Source organism: Brachypodium distachyon, chromosome 4 (assembly GCF_000005505.3).
Source record: "Brachypodium distachyon strain Bd21 chromosome 4, Brachypodium_distachyon_v3.0, whole genome shotgun sequence".
NCBI classification, from domain to species: Eukaryota; Viridiplantae; Streptophyta; class Magnoliopsida; order Poales; family Poaceae; genus Brachypodium; species Brachypodium distachyon.
The window spans coordinates 47,058,404-47,077,615 of record NC_016134.3 but is presented as its reverse complement, the minus strand read 5'-3'; the positions used below and the strand labels follow the sequence as shown (position 1 = coordinate 47,077,615).

Sequence of the window (19,212 nt, the reverse complement as noted above, 5' to 3'; positions counted from 1 at the left end):
TATATATCTTCTTGTGTATTGATATTAATATTTTTGTGTGTAAACTTTGTCAAACTTTAAATTTGACTTAAAACAAAGCCAAAACATACAATAAAAAAGAACGGAGCAAAGCAAGAATGCTCCAACTATAATTGTTATTTATGGTTTCAAATCAATTAATCTACATCTTTCTCCACCTCAATGTTACTTTCAAATCAACACATATGGCTGAAATGCCTTCGATGTTGAGTTTTTTTTAGCGATTATATTGTAGACCCGTGCACACCATCAAACACATGCATTCACACAACTAATATAGAAGACCGAAGTCACGGGCAATAAGTTTGGCAGAGTTACTGCTGGTGTTTTGCTATCGATGGATACGTTGCTTGCTAGTATTGATGACCTGTATGGAATGAAACACATATGGCATCTTCATCTCCTCATCGTGTCATCTTCCGTTTGGACTTGGCCTCATTTCTACCATTTTCCCCGTCATTTTCCTTGTTCTTCAGGTCAGCTGTTGGTATATAATTTTCTTTTGCGAAGTCTCGTATGCAATTTGGACGTAATTACCAACATGATTTCATCTAGGTAGGTATGTTTCATGTATACTCAAATAAAGTACTCCCTCAGTGACGTGGATTTGCATAAGAAACTTATTTCAGGACGGAAAGAGTATGTGTAGACAAGTCAAGTTGACGTACACTGGGAAGCTGTCAGTGTTACGAAATCAATCTTTTGTAGAGTAACATGCCACTTGGATCTTCGAACCAACCGTTTTGTGCCGGCTCAAATTGATTTAAGTTGTTCGGTTTTTGAATTTCAAAGTACATACGTAACCTCCCCTGTTTGGCCTCCATTTGTAACTACCGGAAGCTATCAACTAATCTTTTTTATTTTGTGACAGTAACTTGCGATCATTTTATTAACTTGGAAGTTGTAACGGACCAACTACAGAGGAAAACATGTAATCCGATCACGTACTCTTAGACATTTGTTTTCGATCAATTAGAGCAGAGAGACGTATAATATCCTCAGGGCATTAACACACAAAGACGTGCACCTTTCGTTAACGAAGACCGAGAATGAAACCCGCAAGTGTCGCAAAATTTACGATGAAGCGTGCCCAGGGCATCTAAAATGGTCGGTATATCCACATCACTTAGAAAATAAAACAAAACATGTTGTACAATAAGTTACTCTCTCTGATCCTAAATTCTTGACTCAAATTTGCCCAAATATGAATGTATCTATTCTTAAAAAGCATTTATATACATGTAATATTTTGACAACAATTTAAGATCGGAGCGAGTATCTCTTAGTGTCTTATCTTACAATTAATGCTAAGATGAATAAAATTAATTAAATAAATTTTAAAAAAAATCTAAAATCTAGTATAGTGGAAAATTGATTTATCTTTAGCTTGTCATTATTGTGAAGAGGTCATCTTTTAGTTAAGAAAAGGCTCTCTCTTTTTTTCCATCTCTCTCTCTTTATATGACGTGGCATCGTTAAAAAGACCGACGTCTCCTCATTGTACGCGTGCTCATAGCTACCACTTACAAGACGTATACAAGATCTAAAGACGGCAGATTTCTCGGCCCATGGTGCTCCACGCATCGTTTTTATATTCCACCTCACCATCTGCGAAGTCATCGCGAACGCTCCTGAGTACCAGTAGGTAGCTCGCACCGTGGTTTTGGTAAAAGAAATATCAAGAAAATTATTATTAACTCGACTTATTTAATGAATATTTATGACCAAACAACTTTGCCAGTCTGATTTTATTGGTACAAGTACATTCTTCACCAATACTACACGCGCTAGTACAAGGTTGCATGCTCTTTTTCTTTAGACAAGTATTTTTTGTCCTAATTTGTCGAACAAACTAAATCGGTGTGGTATTCCGAAGCTATAACATTTCATATGAAAATGGACTGTTGCAGTCTAATTTCAACAATTAAGAGACGAAAAATATGAAAAAACAATTGAGCATTCATTACAAATTGAAGTGTCCTTCTAAAAAGAAAAGGAAGGTGTGATTTCTTTGTGGTTGAACCGGCTTACCCAGGTTCAAGACGTAGACTTGGCATAGGTGTTGCATTTCTCTAAATTTATTTCAAAATTTAACCGGTGTTGTTCTTTCAGTGTGAATGACGTACATGTCAACTACGAAGCGTCTGTAGTGATTTCGTCAATCTCAAGACCTATCGGTCAGCTCAGTCTCTCGAAGGTGCTCATAACAGTATGATTTGCGTACATGCGTTCATATAGATGGGTGTAGGCGCATGTGAGCGTCCGTGTTTGAATTGTGTTTCTTAAAAAAAAACAGACACACTGCTCAAAATTGACGAAAGAGCGTATAGGAGTAGGTCCTAATCCGTAGGATCGAGTTGGAATGCCCCTCCAGATCTTAGCTAATTTACGGGACTGCTCAAGCCTGGCTCGATTTGTGCTACAGCCGATCTTGGGAACCTAGAGCCGAGCCGACGTCCCAGTTTTAAAAGAACACTACTAAATGCAGCGAGTAGCGGAGGATTCTTTTCTCGTTTTGTTTTAGGACTGTTTTAAAAGAACACTACCAAATGCAGCGTATGGCTGAGAGAGTTGGTGGTCGAGTCGCTCATGTGACTTGGTAAACGGTTTAAGGCAGAACCATCGGTCCGGATGTGCCCGACAGTTGACGGAACAGGAGAGTTGGTGCTCGAGTCGTTCAAGTGACTTGGGAAATCAACTTCAACTGATAGGAAAAAAGAAAATACAGCCGAGTGACTTCGCTGATCAGTCGGTCTCCCTTCGGTTGCTATCTCGAAGAAACAAGACTAAGCATCGGTAAACTGATTTTAACATACGATCCAACTACCGTGGGGCGAAACAAAATTCAGACAATCACAGCATCATATGATTACGTGTAACTTAAATACCATGTAACGACGAACTGAACATATCTGAGATGGTTGGTTTCTTATGGTGGAACTAAGCCAGCTAGTTTCAAGTACTAGGCCTGACATGAGTGGTCACATTTACCTAGATTTATTTCAGAGTTTATCCGGCGTTTTTTTCTTTCACTTGGAGGGACGTACCTAACTGTCACCTAAGAGGCGGGGTTACGTGCATATTTGCGAGCGTCGTCTACTCTGTATAGTGTTTCCTCAGGAAAAAAAATACTTCATATTGTTTTTCTTTGTAATGAAAACATTCCACTATGCGATGAAAACATTTGTAGGATTTTTGAAACATAAAAATACAAAATATAGAAATTGAATGTCATGCCATGTTGACACTGAAACATAGAATAATTCGAAGCACAGTAATATGTAGCAGAAACTGTTTGATCGCAACACAAGAAAATATTAAAACTGATTTGAAAGACTGGATGAATTAAACTTCAACATTGCTAATTAAAAAGGCATCCCAATTAATAAGGGAAGCGTGAACCTATTATTGTTTGTATACACGAATAACGACCCAAAAAAAGGAAAAACAAATGCAAGTGATATGACGTGTACATGTGCATACAGGCGCACTGTAGTTCAATCAGTTCCTGTTGGTTGTTACAGTTTCCCAGGCCCTGACCGCGAACAGGACGGCAGCAACTGCGACGCAGAAATGCGTGAGGAAGGAAGCGACGTTGGCAGCCTCGTCGGCAGCTTTCTTTCCCAAGATGCTTTTGCTAGGCGCGTGCGTCAGGAGCCTCCACAACACGCCTGAAGCAATGGCTGAGGCCGTGAACAGCAGGAACCACTGACTCCACTCGCTGGGCGAACCGCCGCTGATGGCTTTTATCGACACGACGAAGAATCCTGTGAAGGTGACTTTGGTCAGCCCCAGCGGCGCCGCTGGTTTATCCTCTGCTTCTTGGTCTCCTTCGCCTTGGTCGTCGGCGCCAAACAGCACCAACATGTAGATTATGCATGGAGAGGTCCAGAACAAGAACCCTTTAACCCCCATGAGTGCCGTCATGATGGTCGTCAGCAGTACGCCTGTGCCAATGGTCATGACGAGGTCGGCCACATACACGAACTTCTTGGTGCCCGCATCCGCATGAAGAGGGATCAGATTCATCTGGATGAACATGAGGATGACACCAATAACGCAAAGCAAGAGGCTGATCGCCACGTGCAACTTCAGAACGCCTGCAGCCCCGTGTGCAATGACCAGACCTTGCAATGTCATGTCGTTTTTTATCTTGGCCGATCCCATGCCTTCAAATGCCATGCGAATGCCTTCCAATGCCATGCCTTCCAAGCCGATGAAGAGTATCCCTGTGACACCGGACAAGAACTCGTGTGACTTGTCGACTATGGTGCGGATCTGCTTGGCTTCTCTTTCCCTGGAGGAGGCGCTTCTGCGGAGTTGCCAATGGGCGTTTTCTTCTTCATCCCGTGCCGGCTGACAACAACACACGTAGAGTCGAACCAGGAAAATAAGCACCACCAGTCCAACATAAGAGCCCACGATTAGATTGGGGATGACGGCGAGTGAAATGAAGCAAGCAAGGGCGAGGAGGCAAGCCGTGGATAAGGTTGCAGCCAGAACCCTGGTCACGGACGGCCACCTTGCGCATGCCGTGGGGAATCTCTCGGTGACAGAGCAGGCAAGCGAAGGGCAGATGCCGATCACGAGAGTAGCACCGGCAGCAAGGAGGACACCGATTAGAATGTGATCATCAGCATCGTCTACTCCTTGGTTGCTTTTCCACTTGTCCTTGAAAACGATCGCCAGAAGCAACGTGCTCGACATTGTCACCACTCCTTCCGCATACGTAACGCAACGGCTCGTCAATTCGACCTACATACATAGTAAATGCTTGCTGAGCTTCACGACGGACCGATGATTGCATTCGTTAAAGTTCAGTTTTGTATTTTATATATATATATATATGGTTGCTTACCATCTCAATTAAAACCGAGAATCAGAGACAGCAAGGAAACAATATGTCCGACGATCAACTTGGTTAATCAATTAGCTTCCTCCTCCTACAAACATATGCATGGATCGAGTATCACACTTCATTTTCTTAAACTCCCCCAACAAAGGAGTATAAAAGTAAATTAGAGGGAATGTACAGTAGAAAGAGAAACAAGAGAAGGAAGCCTCTGCAAGAACGGACCTTAATTAATTACCTCTCCTCTTTTTAAGGGCACAAGCTGGAGATCTTGAAGAAGATGGACTTGCTTATTGCCAGAAACTTGAATGCAGCTCCAAGCCTGGAGCGCAGCAACACTTTTAAACAGAAAAAGAGAAAGCAAATCACGCGGTGCGGTTTCTTGACCAGAATCACGCGGTGCGGTTATGGAGCTGCAAAGACTTCGTTTTGATTTAATGCTGGGGTCAATGAATGTTCCGTTTTTGATAAGTTGCTCCTCATAAGTAGGACGAATGGAATCAACGAACGACGGAGAACGACCCTTTTTTTCCTAAAAAAAAGGTTGTTCCGTCCTCATAAATTCATAATGGTCATGGCCGGGTCTTGCAAGAAGACATTACACGTACTTCATTTAAGTAGTACTCCCTCCGTCTAACAAAAGACGTCTTAAAGTTTTCGAAATTTGAATGTATCGAGACATAACTTTGTGTATAAATGCATTCAAATTTAGTCAAAATTGAGACATTTTTTGTTGGACGGACGAAGTAATTAATTGTTTGCTGCCTGCACAGACACGAGACATGGCTCAGCTCTACTCTAGCTCAAGACCAGCCAAGCCGGAGTTCTCTCCGGCTCGTACCCAACAAAAAATGATCGATGTTTCAAGAAAACCAAACCCAACGTTTGACCCCCCATATGCATGTCTCCGTTTCAGCCAAGATAAATTTACGATCTGCAGGTTAATCATAAGAACCTGTTACTCTATGTATTTCTTCAGACACGGTCCACCTAGCTGTTGGCCCAGGACGACTTGACCAGGGAGTAAGTCGTTAGTCGTGGCGACCAGGCAAAGCCCGTGTGGTTCTACCACGTGTGGTCTCATGGTGGCGACTGTTGTTTGAATTAGCTAGCTTCCACGTTTACGACAAACACTAACGTGTGGCCATGTACATGTAGTGTCGACTAGGCTAGCTAGGTGTTCGGTCGATGAGCCTAGTTAGCTAGCATCGCCTCCTCCCATTCACCGATGAGCGGAGACTCTTCTCGCGAAGCGGCCGGGGACTACCTGCAATCGACCCCCACCTGATGAGCGGAGCCAGCCTAATGCCTGTGCACCTCTGAAAAAAAACTGTAGAATTTCTTGCCTTGTTCAATTAGCTAGCTAGCCACGTACAGTTTGTGCCTAATTTAATTTGCTAGCCTTGTAGAGTTTGTGTATTATTTACGTGCCACTGGGATTAACATCACTCGGTTCAATTAACTAGCTAGCTTCGTAGAGTTTGTGTCTTGTTTGATCACTCAATATATGATCACTGTTACATATGTTTTCGTAGTTGTTTGGCGTCTGCCGTGCCAAGGGGTATCCGCAAACGCTAACTCTTGGCAGATGCTGACGTCTCGCCATCGAAATAATGGTCTTCCGAGCTACGTACGATTCCCCTAGAGTTCATCCGTGGGATGAGATCGGTGGTGCGTCAACGTAAATTCCTATCGTACCAAATGGTTAGGGTTTCTTGTTGTGCGTGCGCGTAGGCGAGACATGGCGTCAAGTTCTTCAAATCAATTTAAGGATTCGACAACGGCGATTGTGGCTTTGAGACGCTGGCTCTTAAGGGCACATGCACGAGGATTTCCCCGCAATCATCGACAAGGGTTAGACTGGCTCCGGCATAGGAGCGGCAACAGTGGCGTGTCATCGCTCGTTCTGGTGACGGTAATGGTCGTCCGGTGGTTTAGAGATCTCAATGTAATTTCTATTACGTTTGAGTTGCTTTGTCTAGATTCCCATCATTTTTGTAAAAAAAATCAACCCTAGAAAATCTACGGGGAAAAACACCACTAAAAAAGCACGTGCCTTGCTCTTGTCACCAGGAAGAGTTCCCCTACCAAATGAAATAGAAAATTGATCGATGTTGATCCGTTTGGTAATCGGATGTGACGTATAACGATTAATTACGGTGACTGTTAAGGTCTTTTGTTTTCATGCGCGCAAGAAATGCAGTAAAATACGGGTACAGGTTGGACCTGAGGAACAGTGCGTAGGAGTATACGTCGGGAAAAGACGTCCGGGTTGTCCGGACAATTAAGGAATCGAGTGTGTATAGATACGGGCAATTGGTGGTATATACATATAATTGACGAAGAGTAAGGATACATGTTGGGTACGAAATTGTTACAATACGACATGGCACAATGAGATAGTGGGCCATACGTGTCGTACGTGCAAATCATATAGCAATGACCGTGCGCAAAGTCATTCCGATTTATGAAAGCGTGTCGACGAAACGACACGCTGGCTGAAAGCGAGCTGCCTCGTGTTTGAAATTTGAATAAGTAGAAAATGCACCGCCGTTCAACCAATGTGAAAAACGACACGACCTGCCCAAAATCTTTTAATGTTTCGCTATAAGAAATACCTAACCCGTTCAATCAGTGAGAAAACGGACACGACAGGTTACATTTTTTACGGTTCTGCTACGTACAGGAAATACCTACTCCTTTTTTTTGCGAACAAAGAAATACCTAGCCTAACTATAGAGAAGTGGATTTTTCTTTTCCTAGATCGGAAAAAAAATGCAACACTCCAACACATGAGTCAAGTTGTCGCTGTTGTGTTGGATTTCTTTTTCTTTTTTTGAAGGAAGCGTTGGATTTCTCGCACGGAGAGCTTCTTCAAAACTAGGAAGAGTAGATCTCACATTGATAAGTTTCATACATACAAAGAATTGACGTTATTTTTTGTCAGGACTAATACCTAACGTTTTATCATAGTAGTTGTGATTTGTGTCGCTGACAATACTTCTATCTAACCTAGTGGTCTATCGTTTCGTGGCACAGCAATTAAGAAGTAACTAATTTATTCTACACAACTTTGGCCAACTATTCGGTTCTATCTAGAAATTGCCATGCAACATCATTGCATGGAAACATACTCCCTCTGTTTCTTTATACCTTTACATGTAGCACGTGTAAGTTTTTTCAAAATATTTACACATTTAGACTGTCAAAGCCTGATTAATCATTCTATAATGAATCACCCTCACTTTGCATTTCCTTAGGTAAAACTATTTTAGTGACATCATCTTATGGAGCTTGAGAAGAGAGTGAAGGAGGATTAAACGAGGAGTAAATTTCAAGGAACCACAGTTCTTGGAGCAGTCTTTTCACCGAGCCACACATTTGGATAATTTGTTCGCAAAACCACACTTCTTCTGGCAAATTGTCTCAACTTACCCAAAACCGATGCTTAAGCCGTTTTGACAGTTTTCCTTACACGTGGGCCCGTTGTCAGTTGCGGACGCGTACACATTAGCCCGTTAGCCCGTCCCTTCTCTTCGTGCTATGGCTTCTCCCTGAACTCGCCGTGACGCCGTTTGGATCAGCGACCTCGCCATCGCCCTCCTCCTGTAGCCTCATCGCCAGCGGGCCCCGCCGTCCGGCCACCTGCTCCCTGCCTCACCCCTCGAGCCGCCCTCTTCTTACCATTCTCCCCATCAACTGCAACCCCGCTCCTCCCCTGCAGTACAACACGCGGCACGGTGGCCGGCAGCTCGACAAGCAGCAGCAGCAGCAGCACAACATGGGACGAGATGCTCGCACAGCACGCAGCACAGGGGGCGCATCGATTGGACCGCCGGCAAGGGGTACACGAAGCCCAAGAAGAGGAGCGCTGCGAATGTATGCGAGGTCCCGCTGCACACTGGCACCAGCGCCCGCGGTTGCTGTCGCCGCCAGCGACAGTGACGAGGACACCTTCGCCTTGCTGTTTCATACCCTAGCGTGCATCTTGAGCATCTTCTGGCCCTCTCCCTCGGCCTGTCCCCCGCAGGCCGCAGCCCCTGCCTGCACGAGGAACAGCAGACTCGGGCCTCCCGACCACCCGACCGCCAGCACCTCCTGCAAGACCGCGGGGGTTTCAGAGTGCCTCGCCACGGCGTTCCGTTGTCGCCCGCCCCCGCGCCAACACCGCCCTCGCCATCACCGCCAGGCCCGCCGGGTGCGCCACAAGCTCCAGTCACCCTTCCGCGCACCCGCACAGATGGTCCATCACCACCACGGCCAGCTTGCACGACGGCAGTGGCTCGTGCGAAGGGAGGTTGATTGTGGCAGCTCACGCGGAGGCGACGCACGGCCAACGGCGCCGACGTCTCACGAAGGGAGAAGGGGGGAGCAGGGGAATTTGATACGGGTGGGGCGAGCTAACGGGTCGGGTTGGGTTTATGCCAACGTGACACCTGACAAGTGGGTTCACCTGTAAGAAAACCTGTCAAAATGATTTAACCCTTTGTTTTGGGCGAAGTGAGACAATTTGCCCGAAAAAGTGTAGTTTTGCGAGCAAATTACCAAAATGTGTGGCTCCGTGAAAAGGCTGCCTCAAAAACTGTGGTTCTTTGAAATTTAATCTTAAATGAGTGAAACGTGAGACTAAGGCCAAGAAGTAATTTTTTTTTCTCCTAACTTATCTGTAAGAAAAGAGTAAAAAATCTAGGTACACGTAGTTGGAGATATCAGAGTGACTGGGGTTGCCATGTAGTGTAGTCAGAAATGACAGGGGTTATTAGAAAACGTGGACAATCCAGTCCCTGCAAAAGGAAGAGTAATTTTGATGAATGACATTATTATAAAGTCCATTTGTAGTTGGAGATGTCAGAGTGAGCGAACGAAGAATTCCTTCAAAACACTGCATCTCAAGTTCCTTCATAGCCTTGCACCGACGAGAGAGAGAGAGAGAGAGGAAAAACACGAAGCAAATATAGGACAGGGAATTTAGAGACCGATGGAGGAAACCAAAATCAATCCACAGAAGCTGGAAGCCACAGATGGTAGCTATGAATCATATGCCATCCGCGAAGAATCAGTGCTCGATCGAGGAAGCAAATGAAAATAAAGAAGAGGAAAATGAAAGGGGATCGGCTAAGTGCTTGGCACACGTCACAGCAGCCGAGTCGAAACGTTCGCGACAAATTGAACTATTGAAGCTCCGCCGCGTGAAAGGAAGAAGCTCTGCTGCGATAAATTCACAGCCCACTGCCATGAATCGACCACGTTAGAGAGGATAGAAGTGGTGACAGAGAATTAAACTAGAGGTAGAAGTAAGGCAAAGAAGATGGAAACGGCGCGGCAGATGGCACCACCGGCTCTTCCCCGCCGCGCACGACACGCCAAGCCCGCGGGCAAGTAACAGCGGAGAAGGTAGCGAAGAAGAAGGTGTACAGTGGGCTTTGCCGACCCTTGATGCAGAGCTCGGACAAAGGAGGAAGCAAAGAGATGGGAATAATGACCATCGACATGTGGAATTGTGGACGTAGGAGAAGGTGTGATATGTCTGATCTTGACTTCACCTGATTATAAATATTGTCTAATACTTTACAATTGAGAGTACCCGTGTTTGACGAATATGCCACAGCAAAACTATTTTTAACATGGCTTAACTAGTCTTATTTGGAAACTTTTTTTTTCACAGGGTAAGCAATCAAGCATGGTGTTACAGCATTGACGCGTTCTCTCTCGGTGGGTGGCCGGGAGGTAGAATTAATGACGCGGCCCCACATTGTTGTTTTTATCCTCCTTCCTTCCTGGCAGTTTCTCCTCCCGCCGAGGGACCTGTTGCCGGTAAGCCCCCCACCTCCTTTTTCCTTTTTTCACAATTTAAAAACTAAAAGAGTAATTCTAAAAAACCACACTTCTTGTGGCTAAAGTCTGAGAAAAACCACACGTCCCTCGCCGGCAAGCTTTCTCGCAAAACCCAAATCGGGTAGACATATGGGATCCACCCGTCAAAAGACACGTCAAAACCGTTTCGTTGCCACGCAAAATGCCGACCTGACCCGTTAAGCTAACCCGGCCTCTTTTGTCTCGAAATGGGTCAAGTCGGGTTGACACTTGGCATACATCATAACATACCGTGAAAAAAAAGATTTAGAAGTAAAAAGGAAGAATAAGAGATTCATCAGAATGTCCTAAAAGGACAAATGATTTAGAATGGAAAGATTCTCTAACTTGACATAGCAAAGGTTAAATAGATTCTTCCACCTAAGATAGTGTGCTAAAAGACAATGCATTGTGAGAGGTCTACGGAAACAAACAGTTTTCCAAACCAGTTTAGCCTAAAATCTAACGAAATTTAAAGGATGGCTTCTTCGAAAAACTAGAGGACAACTTTTCGAGCAAGGCGGCTAGAACTACTCCCTCGGTACACAAATAAGTATACATTTGGGTTTAAAATTTGAGTGTATTTCTTTTTTTCCAAAGCACTTTAGAGTAAGAAAAATTGATTCACTTTCATTACACGGAAATCAAACCCAATAACATTTCTTCATACACTTAGCTCATTGTAGGTGTGAGAATTGAAGAGCGGAGAGATGCTGGTTGGCACCTTCTCAATGCTTAATTTTTTTGAAAAACCCCAAACATACACTCTTTCGTAGACGGAGAGAGTAGGCGTTTGTCCTCTTGCTCCCCGCCCCGTCATCTTCTCATGCAGAAAGAGAAAACAAAAATTATATACCTCGTAATTAATTAGGTGTATTTTGCAAAATAGGAAGCATGTACGCGGGCGGTTTACGGCAAAAATTCAAACACAACATGCACCCACGAGGGCGATTATGGTCGAGAACCGCGGGATTCCCGGGTCACTGGATTCTAGAGCTGCAGCTTTGTGACCCTCAGGGTACCGTTTGACACTCCTTAGTTCAACCAAATGAACTAAAGTTTTAGAATAACATAAATTTTTTAAAAACTAATTCATTTGTTTGAACTAAGTAGGGTCAAAGTCCATAAGATATGACGCCCTCGTCCTTGTCTTGTGGGGGAGCCTCGTCCTTATCTTCATATATCATTTAATTCCAGCATATGCTCCTCGAAAGAAAGAAGATTCCGGCAGATTCTCTTTTTGGAACCAGCGGACCCCTCTCGTCTTCCCCATCTCTATTTATGCACTCGATCCTAAATCACCAATTCACCACCAGAGCATCCTGAATCCTGAAAAGGATCGCAATTCCAATAAACCCCACGTCCATCCCGCGTACCAATTTGGCCCATCTTTCCCGAGTATCATTGGTACTCGTAAGGATCGGAGATTCGGAGGCTGCGTCTCAATTTGCCCCATCCTTATTACCGTCTCCCCGCGTGGCATACAGCTGCGTATAATACCAGCTACTCTCGGCGAGCGCCCACGAAGCGGAAGATGTTGGAATTCAGGCCTAAACCCTGCTCTCACGAAAGCAACAACACGCACTTATTCCGGCGAGACGCGCACGTACAATACTCTCAGCAAGCTGATCGATTGCTAGCAGCTAATACGCACTTCAAAAGCACACACACGAGAAACGATTGATTTGGATGGCTACAGGTACGTATCGTGCCTCTCTCTTCTTTTCTATTTTCTTTTTAGAATTAACTTATATGGTACCGTATACATGCATATATACATGACAAGATGCAATTAGACTAGAACACTAAATACGAGACCTACGCCTAAACGGACTTGACTTCTAACCAGAAACGGGTTCCATTTGGTCCTAAGCTTACAGAAGATCGTCGTTTGGTACGGATCGTACGGTAACTCGGTAAGTGATCTGCGTCTACCATGAGTCGTAAGACGTGATCATTTCTTTCTTCTATGCATTTTTCGTGCGAGAAATTAAAGTGTTCTTCTTACTTGATTCTAGCTCCTATCACCTGGAGCTTTCCCGCACATTTGTAGTTTCGACGTTTCCAAATATGAAGCTATCACCTGGAGTAAGAAAACCTCGATCGAGGAAATTGTTGGCGAGCGATGGAAAAATCACTCGTCATCACAACATGAAGGGGCGCGTAGAGATAAACAAAAACTTTTCCTACGCGAACTCCCAAGATCTAGCCGAGGTAGAATGCCACGAGGATTACCACTAAACGCGCAGTTGCGGATTATCGATGCGGCGCCTGGATGCAGTGCAGTCTCTCGATCCGATCTAGCCGATCCAATCCCGCGATCGTCGAAGTGCTGAACGTACAGCACCTCTGCCGGTATCCACACGTGCGAGGAGGAGCTCCGGCGGCGGACTGCTAGGTCCGGTGCGACGGTTGAACTGAATCGGGCTAGGATTCTCAACACATGAGAGTGGAAAAACCGTTTTCCTTAGGCATCCCACGCCCCTGCTTATATACCGAGTGGAAGTGGGCTCCAAGCCTTGTGACCCATCCACCCTGCGAGTCCAACTCGCATTGTCAGCCCAATTCCAGTTCGGGTCCAACCCGACCAAATACTTGCTCCCGCTCTTAAGTGTGTGACCCCGCAGGCTCATGGCGACTTGGACACGATTGGAGTCCGACTCACAATCGATCAATCGGTAGCGGCTCCTAACAGAACGTGCCGACTCCCAAGTACCATCGAGTCATGACGACGTACCTTCCAATGTGACATACGTCTTAGTCCCTTTTGCCTCACGATATACCTTGTCGAACTATAGGCGATTAATCGTCATCCCTTTAATAGTTCAACTCTCTTCTCGATCTGTGATATACGATTCATCCGACTAACTCTTAGTCGATCGACCCGGTTAACAGTTAATCAAGTCGCGCATGGCCATGCTTCCCGAATCATATCACTCGAGAGGGCCCAGAGAATATCTCTCCAGTCGGAGGGGCAAAATCCCATCTTGGTTATCCACATCACACAGCTTGATTCTCAGTCAACCCGAACTCTGCCTTTATAACTGCCCTGTTACGGAACAACGTTTGACGGAACCTAAGTTGGTGATCCACAACTCGGATTGTGCGATAACCTCAGGTCTAAGGATTACATTGATTGAGACATGCAAATGACGACCTACTCGTTGCATCTCAATATGGGTCAGTCCGACTCGCTAAACTCTTTAGCCGAGTCCGTGTAAGCTGGAATGACATCACCATGCCCATGACAAGTGGAACCGAGTCATCAGCCAACTTTCACATTAGTCTAAGTTATGTGTCCAGCACAACCTCAATGACTAAGGACAATTTAGTATGAACAACATGAATACATAGTTCCACAATCAAATCACATATTCAATGATACATATCAGATGTTCAAATAAGGACAACTTAATAATATTTATGAATACATTGGGAATTACATCATACATGATTGCCTCTAGGGCATATTCCCAACACAACGTACCGCCCACCTCGATCCCTCTGCTCTGCAGTGTGGAAATGGTGGAAACAATGTCGGAGAAAGATCACCGGAGGTAGAAAAGAAGGTGAGGTGTGGCGCCGGCGTCCTGGCCCCCGCAGACCCACACCGCCAATACAGCAAAAACAGTTCCCGAATCGACTGCAAGATTACAAATACTCACTCCGTCCGCATATTTAGAAAAATTTGAGTCACTTAATTTGGGACCGAGGGAGTATATACAATGCGGCGGGTCAGAGAGAGAGAGAGAGAGAGAGAGAGAGACGTGAAGGAGGAGGAGATGGGGAGCGGAATACATCTTTTCTTTAATATCAGTTCTTGGTTCTAAAGATCAAAAACAGGCAACCAAATTGGCTTAGCACCCAAGGACTTGCAGGTTTGATCTTTGTTTTAACTTTGTGTTTATTTACTAGACAATGATAAGACAATTTTCGCATTTTACTAGATTTCATTTTTAAAACATTTAATTAATTAAATTTATTCCTCTAAACACTAATTATAAGATATGGCAGTAAGAAATAATTTATTTTACAACATGTTTTGTTGTCTTTTCTAAATGACGTGGAGCACAAAAAACGAATTGTCTTTTTTCATGGTTAATTTACATGTAATGATACTATGTAATAGGATAGATGAATCTTCATATTGTACCTAACAATTGGTCATTATTATACCGACACACATATATATGGCCGTTAAACATAATCGGAGCCTCTTTATTTGATTTGAGTTTCAAAAAACGCAGGAACAAAAATACATATTATTGTACTGCCATGGCATCTGAAATTGCCCATGAGACAGTCAAATCATCTCTAATACTACGTGATGCTGTGGCAGAGAATAACCCCTCCGTTCCTAAATATAAGATGCTCTAACTTTGTCTTAAGTCAAAATTATTAAAGTTTGATCAAGTTTATAGAAAAAATTAAGAAGTTTGACTTAGGACAAAACTGCATTTGATATTTAGGAACAGAGATAGTACTATGTGTGTATAAATGAATCAACAACCCTTGCACAAGTTCTAAGATACAAAGAAGAACAAAATTATATATTCGTTCACCCTCTGTTAGACAACTTGACACATTTTATTGAAATAGTTGTATGATAAATTATTCATTTATTATAGACAGTTTTACCTGCAAGGTGTCACACAAAGCTATTGAAGATGCTTTAAGGATGTTTGGTTGCTCAGTAATGGAAGGAAAGGGAACTAAGGTTGGCATGCACCGGCGGAGCTAGGATTCTAGGCATGGGTATGCGAAGCCTTTTTTTTGGGACAAGGAACCAATCAAAGAGGGAGGAGGACGGCAGGTGTAGCAACGGAGGCGAGGAGATGTCGCCATGCAGATACATAAGGGGCTGATAATATTGGTCGTGTAGGGTTCGAGCTCGATGCCTTAGCTGGATATGAATTCATATTTAGCTTTGCGGCACTACACATATGTACATGATCGGATGGCTAGACATAGAAACTCAAAAGGTCACAATCCAAATCTCACCGCCAATGAAACTAATATGTAAGGAACGTCTAACGAGCAAGCCACATTGGCATGGGAGGATGGTAAGACATTGGTTCTCCGTACAAATATATAGGTTGAAATTTAAAAGGTAGCAAACGTTATGCTAGTAGGATTTCGGTAAAAAAAAACGTTATGCTAGTAGGATATCTAGTACACATACTAATAATACGGCGTATATCAAAGGAAACGGTTTTGGATACGCCCTCGCCCCTCGCTTATCTCATTATTCAGTACTAGCCTTTGAGTATGTTCAGCTGGCGTAATGTTTTTGCACTGCAAAATCCACCAGGCCGTGCATGTGGGCTGTCTAGAGCAGCTTTGTTTCTAAGCCTACTTTTCATTTCTGTATTTGGCCTTTTCAATTGTTTTTTGTTGTATCTCTTTGGATTTGGTCCATTTTCAGCCAGGGAACTAGAAGCATGCAACCTGTGTCATTTCTTTTTTTGAAAATACACAAAACCATTTATTTTTCATGTTATTTTAAGGATTATTTTTATGCATCCCAATATATATTTGTTCGTATCACTTACACTTCCTTTAGTAGCCAGTAAATTTGCGCGTCGACCCCATGGAAAATTCGCATGTCAACAATGTGCAATCTTTTTCATTTAAAAAACATTTTTTCTTCATTAAAATATCCCTCTCATTTCACGTGTAATTTTAGAAGCGTGCATAAACTTTCAACTGCAATTTTTAGAATCGTTAGAATCACGGATAAACATTCACCTGCAATTTTTAAAATCGTGCATAAACTTTCACCTGCATTTTTAGAATCGTTAGAATCGTGCATACACATTCACCTGCAATTTTTAGAATCGCACATAAATTTTCACATGCATTTTTAGAATCGCGAATAAACTTTCACCTGCAATTTTCAAAATCACACATAAACTCACCTTCAATTTTTAGAATCGTTAGAATCGCGTATACACATTCACCTGCAATTTTAGAATCATGCATAAACTTTCACCTGCAATTTTTAAAATCGTGCATAAATTTTGACCCGCAATTTTTAGAATCATGCATAAACTTTCACCTGCATTTTTTGGAATCGCGCATAAATTTTCAACTGTAATTTTGAAAATATGATTGTTATTTTGTTTGCCCTTTTCCTTTCTCCGTTTTTAAAGAAATTTTCATGACGATGCACGTGTTATGGTTTATTGAGGATGGCTCATTTTTCCAGACGAAGCACCGAGCAGAAGTACAAAAGCCCAAGGCCCATGTTAGGATGATTAACCTCCTCTGTGCAGAAAACCCATTGTTTTACTTTCACCTGCAAATAGTACCACACCTATCGATAACAAATAGTCCTATCGAACTGGTTGTCACAAAATCAAACGGCTTGGGCTGGTCGACTGAGAAACTCTTATTCTCAGCCGACTGTGCCGTAGTGAGACCCAACTATTAAAATCTGGGTCGTCCTCGTCCCAATTCCCAAATGGATGGTCCTTAGTAATTTGTGAGTGTCCGAGAGAAATAGTCCATCCCTCCAGCCGAAATTACTTGTTACAGATTTAGTACACCAAATATTGTAGCATTTGAAATACAGAAAATCTATGCTGATTCCCTGTCTTTTGGGTTCTTCAGGCGAGCACATGATGTCGGACCGGTTGCTAGGTCCCCGGTATTTGCATTCTTTAGGCAAGCTCGTGATGTCTGATCGGCTCCTAGGGCTATTGATAGCAGGCGGGACAATAATATCGGCTCGTGACAATTTTATGGTATCCTCAGACGATGATGCCAAAATATACCGGGAGCGGGTGACCGGTTCAGCAGAGGTTTTCTTTTCCTTTCTCCATTTTGCCGTGAAGTCGTACGAATTGATCCCGAAGGAACGGCTGCCGGTGCGGCTGTTGACGTTGCCGATCAAATTCCCTCATAACCTCCGGATCTACAGAGACACGGCCTTCATCGTGTTCATATCTTACATGTTGTTACTCGACATCGACCTGAGCTACTTCTGGCTCGCCACCTTCCCCGCCATCCCCATTGTCGGGATGTCTGCACACTGTATCAAGCTCTATCTTGCAGGTGAACTTGGTACTCACAACGGCAGCAAAATGATGACGTTCACAAAGGGATCTGACATGGCTCTCACGGTGATGGCATCGGTGCCCTTCATAGCGCTATTGGGGATGGCGCAACTGGATGATAAGAGAGCCGATAGGTTTGTTATCTCCCCGTTCCTCCTGTTCCTGAGCACCACGCTGGGGGCGCTGACACACATGATGACGAGGCTGCCCTCCCGCGCCGGCTCTCCCGGTCCCGGCGCATGGGAGTTGCTCCACAAGACCTTTCTCCTGCTGCTGCTGGTGACACTGCATACGGTGGCCGCGGAGGCGCTGGGCGAGGACGTTGTCCTGGTCTGCATGCCAGAGCTCGTCCCGGTGGTTATGTGGTTCAGCCTTCACCTCGACCGCGACAGCTCCATCATCAGCCTTGACAATATGAGACGAACATTCAAGGATGCACCCATCGTTCGCGGTGCAGTGGTCATCGCAGGTCCTCTCCTCGTGTACCTGTGGACCTACATGGATAGATGGTGGATCTCCACTTGCTCAGCGATTTTGGTATCCTGTGGTATCTCAGGGCTTCTGACCTCCAATCTTGTGCTCATGTTGCACCAGTGGCCGATGCAACAAGCTGCTGCTGCCGATATAAGCCTCCAGTCTAAGAAGTCCTCAGAGGAGGATGTGCAGTCTGAAGAAGAAGCTGTGGATTCATCAGAGGAGGCTGTGCGGTCTGAAGAAGAAGCTGTGGGTTCATTGGAGGAACAAGCTGCGGGTTCATCGGAGAAGGCTGTGCGGTCTGGAGAACAAGCTGATGGCTCATCTGAGGCTGTGCAGCTACTCGAGCTTTGGGCAATTCTTTTGCTCACAGTGGCAGTTGCATCGCTGCTTCTCAAGTGTGCCATTGCTTACCGGCTTGGCCTGCAAGAACCACTGGCTGATACATGTGCTCTGCCGAAATTTTCAATGGATGTACTCGGTAATTTATTTGGAAAATGGGGGCAGACAAACTAATACTCCACAGCATGATTTGTACGGTACAGTAGACTAAATGTGCAGTAAGTCTTTGCTTTTTTGCGCCCAAAACACTAAGTATTGCGTACAGTAAAGTTGTGCATTGGTAGTGTAGAAAACATTGCAAGGCCATGCATTTGTGCAAGATCCACATATGTGCATACCGCTGTGTGTTGTCGTAAGTGGCTGTGTATTCACATAAATTCATAAATATCTAGTGTGAAAATTGAGTACTTTATTGTGACATACCTACACTCTTCATAGTACAGTAATGCCAGTGCTTTTGCTACGGAACCACAATAGGAATTGTTGAGATATAATTTTCTGAAGTCAAATGTATACCTGGCCTGTCAAAGAAGCGTTGCAGAGCCAACCAAACGAGACAGGAACAAAGTGGCATTGGCATATCGCAGTCTCTCAGATGAATTTCTTGAGCTTTCT

General features: G+C 44.2%; 2 protein-coding genes across 6 annotated transcripts; one reads left to right on the top strand and one right to left on the bottom strand.

Annotated features, from left to right (window-relative positions):
* Window positions 1–3,333: 3,333 nt before the first annotated feature.
* On the bottom strand, window positions 3,334–5,322 carry LOC104584799. Of its 2 annotated transcripts, none has more exons than XM_014902695.2 (3): window positions 5,096–5,322; window positions 4,877–4,961; window positions 3,334–4,773 (listed from the first exon to the last, which is right to left on the bottom strand). In XM_014902695.2, the coding sequence occupies exons 2-3, from the start codon at window positions 4,877–4,879 to the stop codon at window positions 3,520–3,522; spliced, it is 1,257 nt and encodes a 418-aa protein (XP_014758181.1). In that variant the 5' UTR covers window positions 4,880–4,961; window positions 5,096–5,322; the 3' UTR covers window positions 3,334–3,519. The 2 variants fall into 2 exon arrangements, with proteins under 2 accessions (XP_014758181.1, XP_014758182.1); XM_014902696.2 differs by having other exon boundaries at window positions 5,109–5,322.
* A 6,688-nt stretch (window positions 5,323–12,010) lies between these two features.
* LOC104585204 lies at window positions 12,011–19,017 on the top strand. 4 transcript variants are annotated; one of them, XM_010241231.3, is made up of 2 exons: window positions 12,011–12,422; window positions 17,336–19,017. In XM_010241231.3, exons 1-2 carry the CDS (start codon window positions 12,413–12,415, stop codon window positions 18,769–18,771), a joined length of 1,446 nt encoding a protein of 481 aa, XP_010239533.2. In that variant the 5' UTR covers window positions 12,011–12,412; the 3' UTR covers window positions 18,772–19,017. The 4 variants fall into 4 exon arrangements, with proteins under 4 accessions (XP_010239533.2, XP_024318538.1, XP_024318537.1 ...); XM_024462770.1 differs by having other exon boundaries at window positions 15,369–19,017; XM_024462769.1 differs by having other exon boundaries at window positions 15,356–19,017.
* Window positions 19,018–19,212: the final 195 nt, after the last annotated feature.

What these genes read in the sequence shown, in the direction of transcription:
- LOC104585204 (XM_024462770.1), top strand. Translation starts at nt 17,305, where the DNA reads ATGCTGATTCCCTGTCTTTTGGGTTCTTCAGGCGAGCACATGATGTCG.